The sequence below is a fragment of the Tiliqua scincoides genome, chromosome 2, assembly GCF_035046505.1.
Source record: "Tiliqua scincoides isolate rTilSci1 chromosome 2, rTilSci1.hap2, whole genome shotgun sequence".
NCBI classification, from domain to species: domain Eukaryota; kingdom Metazoa; phylum Chordata; class Lepidosauria; order Squamata; family Scincidae; genus Tiliqua; species Tiliqua scincoides.
In genome coordinates, this window is record NC_089822.1 from 27,076,054 (window position 1) to 27,095,568 (window position 19,515).

At 43.7% G+C, this 19,515-nt stretch overlaps 1 protein-coding gene across 1 annotated transcript in view; it reads right to left on the reverse strand.

Moving 5' to 3' along the window:
* Nucleotides 1–19,515, reverse strand: part of ADAMTS6 (ADAM metallopeptidase with thrombospondin type 1 motif 6) — a 176,607-nt gene that overhangs the window by 92,419 nt on the left and 64,673 nt on the right. The window contains exons 10-11 of the mRNA XM_066616074.1: nucleotides 6,720–6,866; nucleotides 1,372–1,513 (exon numbers count right to left, since the gene is read on the reverse strand). Coding sequence (XP_066472171.1) covers nucleotides 1,372–1,513; nucleotides 6,720–6,866 — 289 coding nt within the window. The remainder of the gene's footprint in view (nucleotides 1–1,371; nucleotides 1,514–6,719; nucleotides 6,867–19,515) is intronic.

Here is a 19,515-nt window from a genome sequence, read left to right on the forward strand (position 1 = left end):
AGAGGAAAGAATAAAGGTGAGTATAAAAGCATGTGAACTGGATAGAAATAAGGGGAAAAAACAGAAGAGGGGAATGGGCACTTAAAGAGAAACAATAAAGGCCTTTGCTGAGAAATCAAGAATGAGAGACCTAACCAGTCAGCCAGCCAACCACGCGCAACTTTTTAATCCATTGCTATACGAGCTGCCAAGAGTCATCCCAAGAATAATATTGTACTTATCACTCCAGGGACATTAAAAATGAATTCCCTTTGTACTATTGGTCTAACAGAAGTGATTAGTGCAAATGATTAGGGACATTATTATATAGGAATGTTTTACACTTGGCTAAACATTTTAATTCTCAGACTTATTTTATTTGAAAAGTATATAAAATAATATGTTACTTGGCAACAAAAAATCTACAAAATGTACTTTTTAATACTATTTTCATATTTAATTCCAGCAGATGATTCTGTAGAATGTGTGTTGCTGATGTTTTAGCCTACAAAACCGCTTTATCGATTGTCTAAACTACAACATGAAATTAAATTATTTTAAATTGGTTTGAAGAGTGTGTGATATTCAGATAATATCATTATTATATCATAATTATAATAAAAACTCTTATAAAATGAGAAAAGAAATCAAGAACATATTTCCCAAAATACCTGTTAATTATTCTGTGTGACCTGTTGTGAGTGTTGTTATAATAAACATTATTATTACTACTATTCCTTAATACCAGGAAACAAGAAATTAAGGCTGCAATCCTAACCACACTTCCCTGAGAGTAAGTCCCATTGAACAAAATAGTACTTCTGAGTAGACCTGGTTAGGATTGTGCCCTAAAATGTATAAACTTGGAATACTTAATACTAATTAAATATTATACTATACGTACATGATATTATACTAATGTGACTAAAACACTGACCTTAATGGAATAAGGAAAGAGGTAGGATGAAGTTTGCACTTAAATATTTAGTATCATGTGATTACCAACTTTGGCAACAGTATTACTGTTTTACTTTGGCAACAGTTTTACTGTCCAACTCTACCCAACTTTGGCAACAGTTTTATAACGAATTTCAAGAAACCAAGAATGGGTCAAACGAGTTGAGCTAAGGCTTTGAGATAGCCTGCCTGATTTAGAAGGATATTGCTCAGTACATTTTTAGTCAAACATTTGGAAGCATAATATACACAAATGACTCAAGCAAAAGATGCAGCATAAACACCTCTCGTCCCTATTTAAAATAGCATTATTGTGCAAATTACTAATGGAAAACTACGTAACTGATTATTACATCCAACTAAACATTTATATCATTAAGAAACATACACAGATGACTAAACAGTACACTTAGCATAAAGATTAAGAGTTCTTACCCCATATTTACACTGGCGAGATGTTGCTCCATATTGGAAGCGACACTGTTCATCAGCATCATACACCTGACCTGGGGCCACAGCAGGATAAAGAAAGTCACGCTTGGGAGGCTCATTATCAAGGCAAGTACCACGGCCTGAACTGTTCAATATAAAGGACCAAAGGCATTAGGGATGGGATACTATTAAGTAGTATCACAAACAAAATATGATCTGATTCTCATGTAAAGCAGATGTTTCAAATAAACACGTGCTGAAAGAGTATACTTGCTAAAAACATAGATCAAGAAAAAAACTAAAAGATCAAAAACATTTTTAGTGGTATAAACTGTACCATTCCATCATTGTTCTAATTATAAATAGAGCATTTATAATAATGGAAAGTTTCACAATTGTTGAATAGCTAACAAAAAGTACTAAATAAATAAAATCATGTCCTTTAAGCCTGTCCTACAAATATCAATAAACACAAATTGAAAGCCCCCTTGAGCACACTGAACTTGCTGCACAGGACTTTGGAACCTAGCCATTCAAATGAAATTATGCCCCACTGACTTCAGAGGAATTTATTCATTTCTACATGAGGCTAATCGTGCCCCTGGGATACCACCATTGTTATTGATCATTAATACAGCATGCAAAGCACTCAAATAATTTCTATTTTGTTCAGCTTTTATGCGCTAGTTTTCTAAAATGTCCCTTTTAGCAATGAGGCTAAGTGAAACGACAGTAGCTTCCTAAAGGCCTTCATAATCTGTGCATAATCTGCCCAGTCTCAAATCTTCAGTCTCCTAGGTTCAAGTTCAAAACTATATTCATTGTCGGCATTACTCTAGCTTTTGCTCAGAATATGAATGCAGACTAGGTTACATCTAGAGTTGCTTGTTCGCCCAAAATGATCCTATTCATCCAGATCATTTCTGATAGGTGCCAAATGTTAATATCAGGTGATCTGGGGGTTGCTATAGGCTTTGCTCCCTTTGCAACAAGGCTGTATCCTGTTAGTAGGTTCTATCTTTCCTTCCCCTGGAATTTTTCAAGGATTGGCAGTCTTGGAGCACAGGGATGGGAACTCGAATCATGTGACTTGAGTACAAGAAGTGATAATCAGTGTTTTTGCTGACTCCTGTACACTCGAGTCAGCTGTGCCAATGACTTGGGAATTGTCTCAAGTCTGAGACCACTGACTCGGCACTCAGTCCCTACGCATGCAGACTTGAGTCTATCTGTGTCTGGGTGTGCTTGCTTACTTTCTTCATGGCATGAAAGACCTCATGGGGCCATCATTCAGACCAGGTGAGCGGCGTGGAGGTTCCAGTCAGGAGGTAGGGAAGGGTAAATATTTGCTTTTGTATCTGAGCGGGGGAGGGGCGGGAGCAGGCTCTCTTGCCCATCTCTGAAGGAAGTAATGATCATTGAATGAAGGGTGGGTAGTCTTGTTTCTTTGGATGAGGGGGGGCAGGAGGAGGAGCCCAAGGTGGTTCTTGCCTTGGAATTGGCTGGAGAATCCAAGGGAAAAAGGAGGCAGGGAAATGAGGGGAAGAGGTTTGTAGCAATCACCAACCACATGGCTGCTGTGAATTCCATTGTTACTCGGAAGAAGGTAGCCCCATTGCATGACTGGCGCAAATGGGACAACTACTAAGTAGAGTTCCAAAGGATTGGGTCATCCTGGTAAGCCTTGCAGCTGCTGCACATGATCATCCTCTCTCTTGCCACTTCTGTCCCTGCTCCCATGCAATCCATTCCACTCCTTCCTGCCATGATTACAGATGGGATGGGGACAGCAGGGGAGTGATTAAAGAGAACTCCGACACACACACACTCCAGCAGCATCTCTGTTTTTTTCCATGGAATTGCAGCTTGCTTTTTAAAGGGAAAGACTTGTGATTCAAGTCTTTTCGAGTCATGAAAATGCTTTGGGCTACTCAGAAAGTGCCCCCATCATGATTTGTTTTTGAGTAGAGTTGTGGGGGGCAGAGACAGGTGACTGGATTTGAGTCAAGCCATGCTGACTTGCCCATCCCTGTTATGGCAACACCAGACCTTGCTTCAGAAATCTGATTTCTGAATCTGATTTTAGCTGGCATCTGATCTGGCAACCTGACATATCCTAGGCATTCTATATAATACTGAGTTTTAAGTATACTCATAACTTATAAAAGCCTATAAAGCAGTGGTTCCCAAACTGTGAGATGTGGCTCCCTGGGGAGCTGTGGAAACGAGTCAGGGGAGCTGCAGAATCCTCATGAAAAACCAGTTACCCTATACAGGGGGGCCATATCTGCAATCCTGTATCTGCAGTTTCACTTATTAAGAGATGTGGTGGGCCCAACTCCCCGCACACCCTCCAGAGGTCAGCGGAGCTGTGCTTGTCTTCGGAGACTCTTCTAAGCCCCACAAAGCCACATGCAGCAGCCCGCAGCCTCTGCAGGCCTCAGAAGGGCTGTTTGGGCCGAAAAATATGACTTTTGGTTTTACTATAAAACAGGAAGTGATGTTTTTATGCCTTTAAAAGGCATTATGAGGGCCAAGGAAGCCCTCAGTGGCCACCACTGCAGTCCTGGGAGGTCCAAGGATGCAGGGATCCTCCGCAGGGCTCCCTATGCCTGCAAAAGTGAAAAAGGGCACTTCTGGTATTGCTGCAAAAACTGAAAGTGCCCTTTTTTCCTTTTAAAATAGTTTTGCAGGCACAGGGAGCCCTGCGGAGGGCTCCCCAGATCCCCTCAGACTGCAGCTGGTGTCTAGGGCAGATTGTGACTGGGAAGGGGGAGGAAAAAGGGCATGATGGAGGATGAGGAGAGGGCAGTGATCCCTTATTCATGTGATCCGTTTGTATGATAAAATGTGGGTTGAACTATACAACTTGGTACCGACATATTACCACACAGAAACTGCTGTGTCTATCAGTCCTCAGGAGTTATTTAATGGAACTCATAAGTGAATTCCAAATAATGGTATAGCCACAAAGATTGCCTCTCTGCTATCTAGTATTGGTGCAATAAAGAGAGCAGAGGGATTTTTTTTCCCCTTTTGGTTGAAATTCAGGGGAGAAGGCTTAAGGAAGGTTTTTTGCACAAAACCAGAAGTTTTGCTTGTAGTCTGGAAGACTACAGCAGGCCAGTTAGAATCACAGAAGACTGGCATGTTGCCAATGATCTTCTACTCCCTCTCCAACAGACAGATCACCATATCAGCTTCTAACACTCACCCTATACACACTGCAACTGTCAGGGAAAGAAAGACATAAATGGCAGTCACTATGTCTATTTTCCAAACAAAATACTACAGCTTTATCAATGAATGAAGTAATGTACTCCCAGACACTGTTGCAACCTGAAAATCCATATATTGCTATGATCAAAATCATCCTAACTGAAAGTTGGATCAGCCAAAAAAAAGTCCAATGTGTGACATAATTATAGAATGCTATGAATAATTGCCAGACTCCAAATAATCTTCTTTAGTTCATACTGACTTAAAATATGAACAATTTCCAACTATAAATTTATATGCTAAAATAAAATCAATCATAAGTTGAGAGCATTCATCAAAATTTGTTCTTCAGTGTATCATTGCTACCACCTTTCAGGTGAGATTTTCAATCAAAATTTTCAGGGGAAGGGACTGGTAGGCACAGCTCAGGGGTCTATAATGACCAAAATCACATTATTCCATGTAAGAATCACATGGCCAAAAGTATTTGCAAACGAATCCAGGCTAAGCTGATATAAAACAATGTATAACCACTAACTGTTCAGAAGAAACATGTATGAAGACAGTGATTATGTGCTCATATATAAGGTAGCCTTTTGAGTGTAGCATGGCCACTGCTGGGTTTGTTACTGGGCAAGATTTGCGTGGAGGGATCATTTGTGTTTGCCAGTGTCTCCAAACAGTTTCCCCAAAACCTTTGATAGTGGCAGAGTCCTTTGGTAGTGGTAAAAAATATATTCCTACTAGAGACTGACAGCCCAATCCTGAGCTGCACAGGGTGTGGCAGCGCTGCACATGGCTACCACCACATCCTGCGCACCCCAGCCAGCCGCTGGTGGCTCCTAGGGAGAAGGGGATTTCCGCCCCTTCCCTTGGGTAAATGGAGTAGCCCCATAATGGGGCTACTCGATTCACTGCCAACCAAAAGGTCGGTGGTGAATCTAATACCTCCATGTTGGGCGGTGAGCCTCCCTCCCCCCTGCTCCCTTCCCCCCGGCATGCCTTCTCCCTACCTCCCTGGAACGCCTTCTCCCCCCACACCTCCACTTACCTCTCCACTACTTGGCAGTCCATGCAACCACTGAGCGGAGAAGCTCAGGCACCCATCTGGTACTAGCCCAGTGCTGGCCAGCACTGGGCTATCACTGGCGCTCGCACATTTGCAATAGTGCTCACCTTATGGCACATTTGCAATAGTGCACACCGGTGATAAGCTGGCGCGCCGAGCTCAGGACTGGGCTCTGACTTTCCCAGATCACTGTGACGAAACATTGCAAACAGGAATCAAGAACTGTCAGATCCAAAACTTCTGACTTATGGAAATTCTTACTCAGATTCTTACCTAAACATTAGTCGAATAATAATAAATTGTACAGGTCTACTACATTTCCAGTATCTCTCCATTTTTGCTTTCAATTATTAATATTGTATTATTATATCAAATTTCTGAAAGCATGTTTTCAGTTCCAACTTTCAAGGCAATATACCATAAACACTTCTAATGATTTTTCTCCTACCTAATTAAGAAAACCAAATTCTACCTAAAGTTGGTCAATTACAAATAAATTTCACTTAGAATTTTTGTGAACAAAAATCAACATCTACAGTATTATTCAAAAGATGTACATGAGAATAAATGATGTGATATGCAAAGCAAAAAGAAATGATGCAACATAAAAGCCAGGACTCCAAAATAGTACATCCAAAACAGTAATGATAAAAAAACCAAAAATCTATCACACTTTCACACCTTTTTGGATGTATTCTGCACATCTAAAAGAGGGCTAAACTGGGAGAAGACCTGTATGGACAGCACCACTGACTTGGTCAGAGCCAATTACGAGTTTGGCATTCAACCATGTAACAGGACAACCCCTTTCCTCCTCCCTGCCAACTTGCATTCCTCCAGCAACAGACCAGTCCCGTTAAACCAGATGAAGATAACCCTCTGTTTAGTGGGGAAGATCCCCATTTGTAGCAGTATGCACAGAATAGACTACTATGTGCAAGGATCTCTGGAATGGAGCTCAAGTGTATGTATTTTTTAAAATCATTGCATATTCACCCCAGCAAGACATGATGGAGTGTGAAATTTTGCAAGAATCTAACATCTCTCTTCAAAGACTACTTACTCTAAAAAACTGGTGATATAATCTCTGCTGCAGGCTGACCATGAGAAAGGGTTGGTGTTTGCTGTAATGTGAGCTGCCATAAGTTTTGCCGCTTCATGACCTTTGGTCCCACAAGAATTTCCAATTCCATCATGGTTCATACCAAAACTGTCCAAAAGAATGGGGGGGGGGGAAGGAGTCTATTATTTTATATGGAATATAAAATTATATATATGATTTTCACACAAACTTAACAATGAAAAATATACATAGTGAACAAGAATTAAAAAAGGTAAATATAATGAATTCAGTCTAAAAGCTATTGGTAAAGAGGTTTAGTCTCACTTAAACAAACCACAGTTCTACTGTTCGTATCTGTATCTTATATAAGAAGTTCCAAATATTTCACTTTAGTGAAATCTTAGTCTTTTTCTTTTTAATCTTTTTCTTTTTAATCTTTTAATCTTAGTCTTTTACTAAAACAATATGCTTGCATTAAAAAGGATTTAAAGAAGATAACATAGATTCTGTGATGACAGGTAAAGCAGGTATTTTTAAGCTAGGTAATATTTCAAATTATGAAATGAAATTACTCAGAATAACGTTAGAGATCTAAACTCTCCATGTGAACTTTACAGACCATTTACTGCCTTCAAGCACTACTCAAATCAATGGGACAAGGGTGTAAACAACCTATTAATCTCCTTCCTCTAGCAAAAAGGCATCAAAAACATAGCAATGAAGTGTGGAATATTTCTGTGGGATATATCTACTCTAGTTTTCCAAGGTCTCAGACAAAGGTCCTCCCTAGCTCAGCTACCTGTGATCCTTAAATTCAAGGTGTCAGGTACTGAAACAGGCAGTTCATGCATGCAAAGCATAAGCTCTGTTACAAAGCTATTGTTTCACTCCTATTCCCCCCCACATCCTGGTTAGGCTTCCTTAACCAAGCTTGTCATGATGTCTGAATTGAGCCTTTGTGACTGTTGACAAATCCCAGCACACTGGAGGGAGAAGGAATGCCAGCAAGACAGAATCCATCATCACCTCTTCTACCTGCTGTGCTTTTTAAGCTGAACTATGTCCCTCCCTCTTCCAGAGAAACACCAGCTGTCTCTGAAAAAGAAGATGAGGACTCTGGGCCCAACCCTATCCATTTTTCCAGTGCCAGTGCAGCCCTGCCAATGGGGCATGCACTGAATCCTGTGGTAGGGAGGCAGTCACAGATGCCTCCTCCTTGGGAAGACGAAACATTTGTGGAGAGAACATTGTTCTCTTTCCTGAGGGCTGCACTGCAATTGTGCTGGAAAGTTGGATAGGATTGGGTCCTCTATTTTTAACCAAACATAAGTCACTTTGAGGGTGTTTTAGAAGGTGGAAAGGCAGCATACAAATGCTCCAATAATTTTTCATTCACACAGACACAAAAACAGTTTCCCCAAATTTCTGACATTGTTCAACTCCCCACTCTGCCTCAGACAGATCAGGTGCAGATGTGTGCTCAGACAGTCTGTAACTACCTTCAAACTACTGCAAGCAACATCTGCAATGCAGCAGAGTTCCTGAAGTACACATGCATTTTGTTTTCTTTTCATGACTTCTGCACCTATCAGATTAACCGCACACTCTTTGTTAAACTCAAATGCAGCTTTAAATGCCATTAATGTATTAAGGTGGAGGTGAACAGATTTTAGGCTTCTGGGAACTAGTTGTCCCCCCCTTTTTTTTTAACCAGAGTCTTGTGAGTTATGGGATGGTGAGGTGCAGTCTGTTGCAAATAGCGTTAAATTTACAATGATTTACAGTACATTTTTTGGTTGCTTCTACACACACACACACACACACACACAAATTAGTAGTGCACTCTGCTCTACTAATGCTCTGAAGAAAGCTTGGTTGGAATGTAAACCAGGTTTCAAGAGAAAGCAGACACACAACAAAAAAAAGTCAAACTACCAGGAGGTGGTGGGCAAGAGTTTTCAGGAGTGGTTCTGCACCACTGTTGGAACTACTGGTTCCAGAGTGCCTTTTACCCGACCCCCCCCCCCAATACTAAGTGAGAAGGCCTGCTAAAGCAACAACTAAATGAACTTCCAGATGCATGGGTAGATTTTGCACACAACAGTTGAGATATCCTGAGCTATAATGTACATTGCTTTTCAAGAGCCACTTCGGGCACCACCACAAGAAGGGAAAAAGTGGGGTATAATGTTTATATAAATAAAAATATCAGAGAAAAGATCAGAGAAAAGTGGATCAGAGAAAAGTGGAGGAATTTGCACAAGCGCTTGAGGAATCTCTTCCAGGCCCGGCCGACGCAAACGCATCCAACAGATGGGAACATTTCAAGAATACCGTTTACAACACCGCCTTGTCCATATTCGGCAAGAAGACCAACAAGGCGGCAGACTGGTTTGAAGCCCACTCTGAGGAGTTGACACCAGTCATTGAGGAAAAGAGGAGAGCTCAAGCAGCATACAAGGCCTGTCCCAGTGAGCGCAACCTGCAGGTCCTCCGAACTGCTCGCAGCAAAGTCCAACAGACTGCCAGGAGATGTGCTAACGACTACTGGCTCCAGCTCTGTTCCGAAATACAGATAGCAGCTGACACGGGCAACATCAAGGGGATGTATGATGGTATCAAGCAGGCCCTAGGTCCAACACAGAAGAAAATTGCCCCTCTGAAGTCTGCCACAGGCGAGGTCATCCAGGATCGGGCGCAGCAGATGGAACGCTGGGTGCAGCACTACTCTGAGCTATATTCCAGAGAAAATGTAGTCACCGAAGAAGCACTGAACAACATTGAGTGCCTGCCTGTGCTGGAAGAGCTTGACAGTGAACCAACCCTAGAAGAACTTCACGTGGCCCTGGACTCCCTTGCCTTTGGCAAGGCACCTGGAAAAGACAGCATCCCTGCTGAAGTCCTAAAATGCTGCAAAGAGATCATCGTCACTGAGCTGCATGAAATCCTCTGTCTCTGCTGGAGAGAAGGTGGAGTACCTCAAGACATGAGGGATGCAAACATCATCACGCTGTACAAGAACAAAGGTGACAGGGGTGACTGCAACAACTACCGCGGCATCTCTCTCCTTAGCGTTGTGGGAAAGCTGTTTGCCCGAGTTGTACTAAAGAGGCTCCAGGTACTTGCAGAGAGCGTCTATCCAGAATCGCAGTGTGGATTCCGAGCCAACAGGTCCACCACTGATATGGTATTCTCCCTTAGACAACTGCAGGAGAAATGCAGGGAACAACGACAGCCACTCTTTATAGCCTTCATAGATCTCACAAAGGCTTTCGACCTGGTCAGCAGAGACGGCCTCTTCAAGATTCTCCCCAAGATTGGATGTCCACCCAGGCTCCTCAGCATCATCAGATCTTTCCACAAGGACATGAAGGGCACTGTTGTCTTCGATGGCTCCACATCAGACCCTTTTGACATCCGAAGCGGAGTGAAGCAGGGCTGTGTTCTTGCACCAACCTTGTTTGGGATTTTCTTCGCTGTCCTGCTGAAGCAGGCCTTTGGAACTGCAACAGAAGGCATCTATCTCCGGACCAGATCAGACGGAAAGCTCTTCAACCTCTCCAGACTGAGAGCAAAATCCAAAGTCCAGCTGAAATGTCTGCGTGACTTCCTCTTTGCCGACGATGCAGCTGTCACTACCCACTCTGCCAAAGATCTCCAGCAGCTCATGGATCGTTTTAGCAAGGCCTGCCAAGATTTTGGACTGACAATCAGCCTGAAGAAAACACAGGTCATGGTTCAGGATGTGGACTCACCTCCCTGCATTACAATCTCTGAGCATGAACTGGAGGTTGTCCATGACTTTGTGTACCTTGGCTCAACGATCTCCGACACACATTCTCTCGATACCGAGCTAAACAAGCGCATCGGTAAAGCAGCTACCACGTTTTCCAGACTCACAAAGAGAGTCTGGTCCAACAAGAAGCTGACGGAACATACCAAGATCCAGGTCTACAGAGCTTGCGTCCTGAGTACACTTCTGTACTGCAGCGAGTCATGGACTCTTCGCTCACAACAGGAGAGGAAACTGAGCGCTTTCCACATGCGCTGCCTCCGACGCATCCTCGGCATCACCTGGCAGGACAAAGTTCCAAACAACACAGTCCTGGAACGTGCTGGAATCCCTAGCATGTATTCACTGCTGAAACAGAGACGCCTGCGTTGGCTTGGTCATGTCGTGAGAATGGATGATGGCCGGATCCCAAAGGATCTCCTCTATGGAGAACTCGTGCAAGGAAAGCGCCCTACAGGTAGACCACAGCTGCGATACAAGGACATCTGCAAGAGGGATCTGAAGGCCTTAGGGATGGACCTCAACAAGTGGGAAACCCTGGCCTCTGAGCGGCCCGCTTGGAGGCAGGCTGTGCAGCATGGCCTTTCCCAGTTTGAAGAGACACTTTGCCAACAGTCTGAGGCTAAGAGGCAAAGAAGGAAGGCCCATAGCCAGGGAGACAGACCAGGGACAGACTGCACTTGCTCCCGGTGTGGAAGGGATTGTCACTCCCGGATTGGCCTTTTCAGCCACACTAGACGCTGTGCCAGAACCACCTTTCAGAGCGCGATACCATAGTCTTTCGAGACTGAAGGTTGCCAATACAATACAAAATAAAAATATCCAGTGGCTTGCAACAAAGGGCCAAGGAGATTCCTCTTCAAACCCTCTTCAAGGAATTTAGTGGCAAGTACTGAAAAGCAGTTCTGTTCCCAGAACCCATGTGGATGCCAAAAATTGTGTTAAAGGAAATCCATTTAAAAAACAGTATCCCTTTGCTAAGCGATTTAAAAACAGCCTTGCTGACCTTTGTAATGCAGGTCAGAGGCATCAGGCAGACCATCATTCTTTCTCCAGGTGCTTAGAAAGGCTTTGTTCTGAGGTAGCGACCCCTTCCTTCATCAGGAGCGCAGCGCAGGGAAAGGATGCAAAGAGGAGGTGATAATCACTTGCATTCTTTCAAGTGTCAGGGGGAAGGGAGGGGTCGCTTGCCTCAAGTGAAGCTGTTCTAAGTGCCTGGAGAGAGAATGATTGATTGTGTGTCAGCTGCTTCTCACTACTGAGGCTACTGTTAAACAACTTTTATCCTTTAACTTAAAAGGCCCTTCTGATCACATTGAGATAAAACCAAAGGTGAAAAATCTGGGGATAATTAGGTTATACCTGTATAGCTGGAGTACAGCTGATGCTCATTGGAGACTTTCTGTCATATACTTCCTTGATTACAGGAAACTTTGAACCAAGGACCTCTTCTCATGTTTGTGCCATGGACCTGATGTAGCATGACCCCTACCTATGCTAATCCGATAATACCAAAAGTACTGGGACATTTCGAGAACAGTTCCTTTGCAAGCTTCTCAATGTAAGTGTTGACTTGCTTTAAGGAAGTTTGGCACTTCCTGGCACTGGAGTTGCTGACATAACACCACATAACACCAGAACCAGGGGACATCCACTAAAATTGAGTGTTGGGAGAGTTAGGACAGAGAAAAGAAAATATTGCTTTGATCAGTGTGTGCTTGGTTGGTGGAACTCCTTGCCACAGGATGTGGCAAGTTTCTGGAGGAAAAATCCATTACGGATTCCAAGCCATGATGTGTATGTGCAACCTCCTGATTTTAGAAATGGGCTATGTCAGATGCAAGGGAGGGCACCAGGATGCAGGTCTCTTGTTATCTGGTGTGCTCCCTAAGGCATTTGGTGGGCCGCTGTGAGATACAGGAAGCTGGACTAGATGGGCCTATGGCCTGATCCAGTGGGGCTGTTCTTATGACCTTATGACATGGGGAGGAGTCTAAGGGCACAATCCTAACCAGGTCTACTCAGAAATAAGTTCTATTTTGTTCAATGGTGCTTACTCTCAAGAAAGAGTGGTTAGGATTGCAGCCTAAGGGCACAATCCTAATCAACTTTCCAGCACTGGCATAGCTGTGCCAGTGGGGCATGTACTGCATCCTGCAGTTGGGGGGCAGTCACGGAGGCCTCCTCAAGGTAAGGCAATGTTTGTTCCCTTTCCTCATTGCATTGCCCTTACCTCGGTGCTGGAAAGTCAGTTAGGATTGCGCCCTAAGCGGCCTAGATTTTTTAATTTATCTTTGCAGTGTAGGAGCTGCAATATAGTGGATCCCAAACTGCAAAAGTAACATGAGAAAAGGAGTCCAAGGAATTTCTGGATTTCTTTATAGTATAGTTGGCAACCTTCAGTCTCGAAAGACTATGGTATCGCACTCTGAAAGGTGGTTCTGGAACAGCGTCTAGTGTGGCTGAAAAGGCCGATTCGGGAGTGACAATCCCTTCCACACTGGGAGCAAGTGCAGTCTGTCCCTGGTCTGTCTCCCTGGCTATGGGCCTTCCTTCTTTGCCTCTTAGCCTCAGACTGTTGGCCAAGTGTCTCTTCAAACTGGGAAAGGCCATGTTGCACAGCCTGCCTCCAAGCGGGCCGCTCAGAGGCCAGGGTTTCCCACTTGTTGAGGTCCACTCCTAAGGCCTTCAGATCCCTCTTGCAGATGTCCTTGTATCGCAGCTGAGGTCTACCTGTAGGGCGCTTTCCTTGCACGAGTTCTCCATAGAGGAGATCCTTTGGGATCCGGCCATCATCCATTCTCACGACATGACCGAGCCAACGCAGGCGTCTCTGTTTCAGTAGTGCATACATGCTAGGGATTCCAGCACGTTCCAGGACTGTGTTGTTTGGAACTTTGTCCTGCCAGGTGATGCCGAGAATACGTCGGAGGCAGCACATGTGGAAAGCATTCAGTTTCCTCTCCTGTTGTGAGTGAAGAGTCCATGACTCACTGCAGTACAGAAGTGTACTCCGGATGCAAGCTCTGTAGACCTGGATCTTGGTTCCGTCAACTTCCGTCAACTTCTTGTTGGACCAGACTCTCTTTGTGAGTCTGGAAAACGTGGTAGCTGCTTTACCGATGCGTTTGTTTAGCTCGGTATCGAGAGAAAGAGTGTCGGAGATCGTTGAGCCAAGGTACACAAAGTCATGGACAACCTCCAGTTCATGTGCAGAGATTGTAATGCAGGGAGGTGAGTCCACATCCTGAACCATGACCTGTGTTTTCTTCAGGCTGATTGTCAGTCCAAAATCTTGGCAGGCCTTGCTAAAATGATCCATGAGCTGCTGGAGATCTTTGGCAGAGTGGGTAGTGATAGCTGCATCGTCGGCAAAGAGGAAGTCACGCAGACATTTCAGCTGGACTTTGGACTTTGCTCTCAGTCTGGAGAGGTTGAAGAGCTTTCCATCTGATCTGGTCCGGAGATAGATGCCTTCTGTTGCAGTTCCAAAGGCCTGCTTCAGCAGGACAGCGAAGAAGATCCCAAACAAGGTTGGTGCAAGAACACAGCCCTGCTTCACGCCGCTTCGGATGTCAAAGGGGTCTGATGTGGAGCCATCAAAGACAACAGTGCCCTTCATGTCCTTGTGGAAGGATCTGACGATGCTGAGGAGCCTGGGTGGACATCCAATCTTGGGGAGAATCTTGAAGTGGCCATCCCTGCTGACCAGGTCAAAAGCCTTCGTGAGATCTATGAAGGCTATGAAGAGTGGCTGTCGTTGTTCCCTGCATTTCTCCTGCAGTTGTCTAAGGGAGAATACCATATCAGTGGTGGACCTGCTGGCTTGGAATCTGCACTGTGATTCTGGATAAACGCTCTCTGCAAGTACCTGGAGCCTCTTTAGTGCAACTCGGGCAAACAACTTTCCTACAACACTAAGGAGAGAGATGCTACGGTAGTTGTTGCAGTCACCCGTCACCTTTGTTCTTGTACAGCGTGATGATGTTTGCATCCCTCATGTCTTGAGGTACTCCACCTTCTCTCCAGCAGAGACAAAGGATTTCATGCAGCTCAGTGACAATGATCTCTTTGCAGCACTTTAGGACTTCAGCAGGGATGCTGTCTTTTCCAGGTGCCTTGCCAAAGGCAAGGGAGTCCAGGGCCACGTGAAGTTCTTCTAGGGTTGGTTCACTGTCAAGCTCCTCCAGCGCAGGCAGGCACTCAATGTTGTTCAGCGCTTCTTCGGTGACTACATTTTCTCTGGAATATAGCTCAGAGTAGTGCTGCACCCAGCGTTCCATCTGCTGCGCCCGATCCTGGATGACCTCGACTGCGGCAGACTTCAGAGGGACAATTTTCTTCTGTGTTGGACCTAGGGCCTGCTTGATACCATCATACATCCCCTTGATGTTGCCCGTGTCAGCTGCTATCTGTATCTCGGAACAGAGCTGGAGCCAGTAGTCATTAGCACATCTCCTGGCAGTCTGCTGGACTTTGCTGCGAGCAGCTCGGAGGACCTGCAGGTTGCGCTCACTGGGACAGGCCTTGTATGCTGCTTGAGCTCTCCTCTTTTCCTCAATGACTGGTGTCAACTCCTCAGAGTGGGCTTCAAACCAGTCTGCCGTCTTGTTGGTCTTCTTGCCAAATATGGACAAGGCGTTGTTGTAAACGGCATTCTTGAAATGTTCCCATCTGTTGGATGCGTTTGCATCGACCAGGCCTTATTTTCTTATTTTCTTTCTAACCAAAGAATACCTAAAGGTAATTTTACTACTGACTGCAGAACAAAGAGATCTTTACATTGAGGGTATTTTTCTCCTAGAAAAATTGTAAGAAAATTGTTGCGTCCAATGAAGATAAAGTTGAACTTCAAGATGTATTTCAGATTCTCTCTTCTCTTCAGGAAACTTCTAAAAAAAAAACAATACCACAAACCCACTGAACAGCAGGGATAAAATACTCATTAGATGACTGGCTCATTTATTTCTTGGCTGACAAAGTGAATGAATAAAATGTTGAGCAGAAAGTTTGAAGAGCAGATTGAGAGGAACCATATGCAGAAGGATTTCATAGTATATGACAATGGTTTCTGCTTTAGGGAAACATTATAGATTTTAAAAATTTGATAATTGTGAGAGTTCAACAGAACAAAAATAACAGAGGAGTTGTAAAAATACTGAACTTCTGGAGGGATGAAAAAACTACTTTTTGAACACTAATTAATATGAATTAATATAAATGTATTCTCTCACAGCATAAGAGATTTCATTAATGTTCAAAAGTAACCTACCTATCTAAAAAGCTATTTCCTCTCATGGGGAGCCACTGTTGAGCTATAAAATTCTACTAAATTAAGCTACCAGAAATTGCCCACAAATTCTGCCATCAAGAAGCAGCAATATTTTTTAACTCAGACTAGCTAGGAAAACCTTGATTTTCATCCATCAAGTAATACAACCATCAGTCTAACTACATCAAAACTGAAAACTTCAAAAATTATACATGTTCATTTCAGCAAGAGTACATCAATTGCTATAATATAAAAGATTTCTTCACTTTTCAATGAGGGTGAAAAAAGCGAAGAAAACAAAAAAAACAAGGGAAAAGACAATCATTTACCCAGAATATGTAGATTGTGAGCTCCTGTTTGTCTATGTTAAGAAAAAAAAGGGTTTGTTAACTGACAGAACAAAGCTATTGTCGATCTGAGCTAGCGCAGACATGCCTGTGCCGGCTTCAAGTGTTGCAATTGTGCAAAAAAGCATGTTTGCAGCTACTCATGATCCAGAAGCTCTGGTGAGAAGGCCTGTATGAGCCTGCTGGTGCTGCATCCAGGAGCAGCACAAGCCGGCACAGGTAAAGTTGTGCCAGGTGGTGCAGGGGAGTGGGAGGGTGGTGGCAAAGTGTTTCTGGATGGGGGAAGTGAGGAATGAGGGAAGAATTGTGCCTGGGAGGAGGCAGATCAGCGGAGGCATCCTTTGCCATATCCTAACTCCTTTCCCAGTCCACCTGGTGTAACACTGAGTTCCCAGATTTGCATGAGTTATATCGCTGGCACAGATATGAGAAGATCCTTTGGTCCAGCTGTGGTTTTATCCAGGTTTTGAGAGTGTATTTTGGGGTGACAGTGGGGAACAACATTGATATTGTGCACCCAAGAAGTAGGAACAGGATGAGAGAAGCAGGGAGATATTCTAGGAAAGGAGAACTTTGTGTGGGGGAATGGCAGTTGGAATGTTGGGAGAGAGCAGTTAAAAGAGGCAGTTGGAAAAGAATGTAGGGGAGAGACAGTTGGTCTGAGGAAAAACTGCTGAGCAAGGGCTGAGGTACATGAGAAGCATTCCCTGAAGACCATCTGGAAAGTCCCACTGAGGAGCAAATCTCCTGTAGAATATACATTACATAAGAACATAAGAACATAAGAACAGCCCCACTGGATCAGGCCATAGGCCCATCTAGTCCAGCTTCCTGTATCTCACAGCGGCCCACCAAATGCCCCAGGGAGCACACCAGATAACAAGAGACCTCATCCTGGTGCCCTCCCCTACATCTGGCATTCTGACTTAACCCATTTCTAAAATCAGGAGGTTGCGCATACACATCATGGCTTGTACCCCATAATGGATTTTTCCTCCAGAAACTCGTCCAATCCCCTTTTAAAGGCGTCTAGGCTAGACGCCAGCACCACATCCTGTGGCAAGGAGTTCCACAGACCGACCACACGCTGAGTAAAGAAATATTTTCTTTTGTCTGTCCTAACCCGCCCAACACTCAATTTTAGTGGATGTCCCCTGGTTCTGGTATTATGTGAGAGTGTAAAGAGCATCTCCCTATCCACTCTGTCCATTCCCTGCATAATTTTGTAATTATGCATAATATCTCACTAATGTAAAATTCATAGTAAAATTCTTTAAAAGAAATCCTACTGTGTCCAAATGGTTTGATGGGGACTAAGTACTAACCTGACAAATCCAGTATTCCAGAACAGGGGTGCCCAAACCCCGGCCCTGGAACTACTTGTGGCCCTTGAGGATTCCCAATCCAGCCCTCAAGGAGCCCCCAGTCTCCAATGAGCCCCTGGCCCTCCAGAGACTTGCTGGAGCTCACACTGGCCTGATGCAACCGCCCTCAGTGTGACGGCCAACTGTTTGACCTCTCACAAGCTATGGGATGAAGACTCCCTCCACGGCTTGCTTTTTCACATCTATGATGCAGCAGTGGCAGCAAAGGAAAGGTTGGCCTTGCTTTCTGCAAGGACTTTTATAGGCCCTGAGCTATTGCAAGACCTTCATTCATTCATATGTTCCATCTCTAATATATTTATGTAAATTTATTCAAATTTGAAATTTAAATTCTTTTTTCCCCCGGCCTCTGACAAAGTGTCAGAGAGATGATGTGGCCCTCCTGCCAAAAACTTATGACACCCCTGTTCTAGAAAGCGACCACAGTAATGTTTCCAGTGAAACAAGGAGTTTTGGGATCCTTTTCACATTACACCAGGGTAAGGGGAAATATATCCCCTTACCCTAAGGCAGTGGTTCTCAGACATTTAACGTCAGGACCCACTTTTTAGAATGAGAATCTGTCAGGACCCACTGGAAGTTATGTCATGACCGGAAGTGACATCATCAAGCAGGAAAATTTTTAACAATCCTAGGCTGTAATTCTACCCACACTTTCCTAGGAGTAAGTCTCATTTACTAGCATTGTTTAACATATATATAGCCTGTTAAAAGTACAGATCTATAACATTTCCCCAATGGAGTCACATGCCATGGTAGCATAAAGTCTAATATATTAAAAATAAAACACTGAAATGAACGGGGACTCACCTGAAATTGGCTCACGACCCACCTACTGAGTCCCAACCCACAGTTTGAGAAACACTGCTCTAAGAAGACCTCCAATAACCTCCTAACCTGCACTGGATAGACTGCAGGTCATGCAGCCTGGCTGCGCCAGTACAGGTTAGGATTGGACTCTGACAAAATCAAGTTGTTCTGGGTATTTGATGTATTTTCACTGATCACATTTCTTATCACCCACAAGAATTTAAGGAAAGGTTACGAAAAACTTGATGGATATTTCAAACAATTATACAGTACTTGGATTTATAACTAAGGAATCACATATACAAGAGAAGTACTTTTGGAAAAAGAAAATGCAATGGATATTCTCTCCTGAGAGTATCACACGATTGTGACTAAAATTATTATAGTGTCATCTTTCTTGGTGAGAAGAGTAAAGAATGGGTGTTTAGCAGCAAAATGATCAAAACTGCTAGGTTTGCAGGTCTCCAGAAACAAGAGCACAAAGACAGATCAAATATTCTTGTTTTATACTGTTGTTCAAAACAAAAAGTTTTTTTATGTTTATGTATAACCATTACATGACAAAACAAAATGACCCACTGTTCTCCCCCTTTCATATTCATCTGCTCGTTATACCCCCAATCAATATCACTCACACACACACAGTACAGTACAGTTAAATGTACAGTACTAAGATTCTATGTTACTCAAGTTCTCAATTAATGTACGGCAGAAGAGAATTTTTGAGTCTTGGCCCATAACCTAATGAACCAAATCTATATTCTCCCACAGTCCACAGCACGTAGCCGTGTAAATGGAGGGAGTACTGCTATGGTGGGAGGAGCCATCAGACAGCCAGGGAGAGGTCAAGGAAATATCTTTTACTTATCTCCTGGTAGCCCACAGCTATTTCGCTGATCCAAGGAGAGGAATGGGGCAGGTCTGGGCCAGGAAATGGGGAAAGAATCTGGTGTGTGCCACTGCCACAAAGTTCGTGCTTTCACAAGATCACTTACAGCAGCAGATGACTACATCCGCTACCATAAATGGCCCATAAGATTAGGCCATCAGTGTTTTTGAGTTTATTTGTACACTTAGGTACAATAATGCATTTCAAATATTCAAATAATATATTTCAAATAATTAATACATTAATACATTTCAAATAATTGAGAGTTGGGCAATGTTGGGGATGATATATTTGAAAATT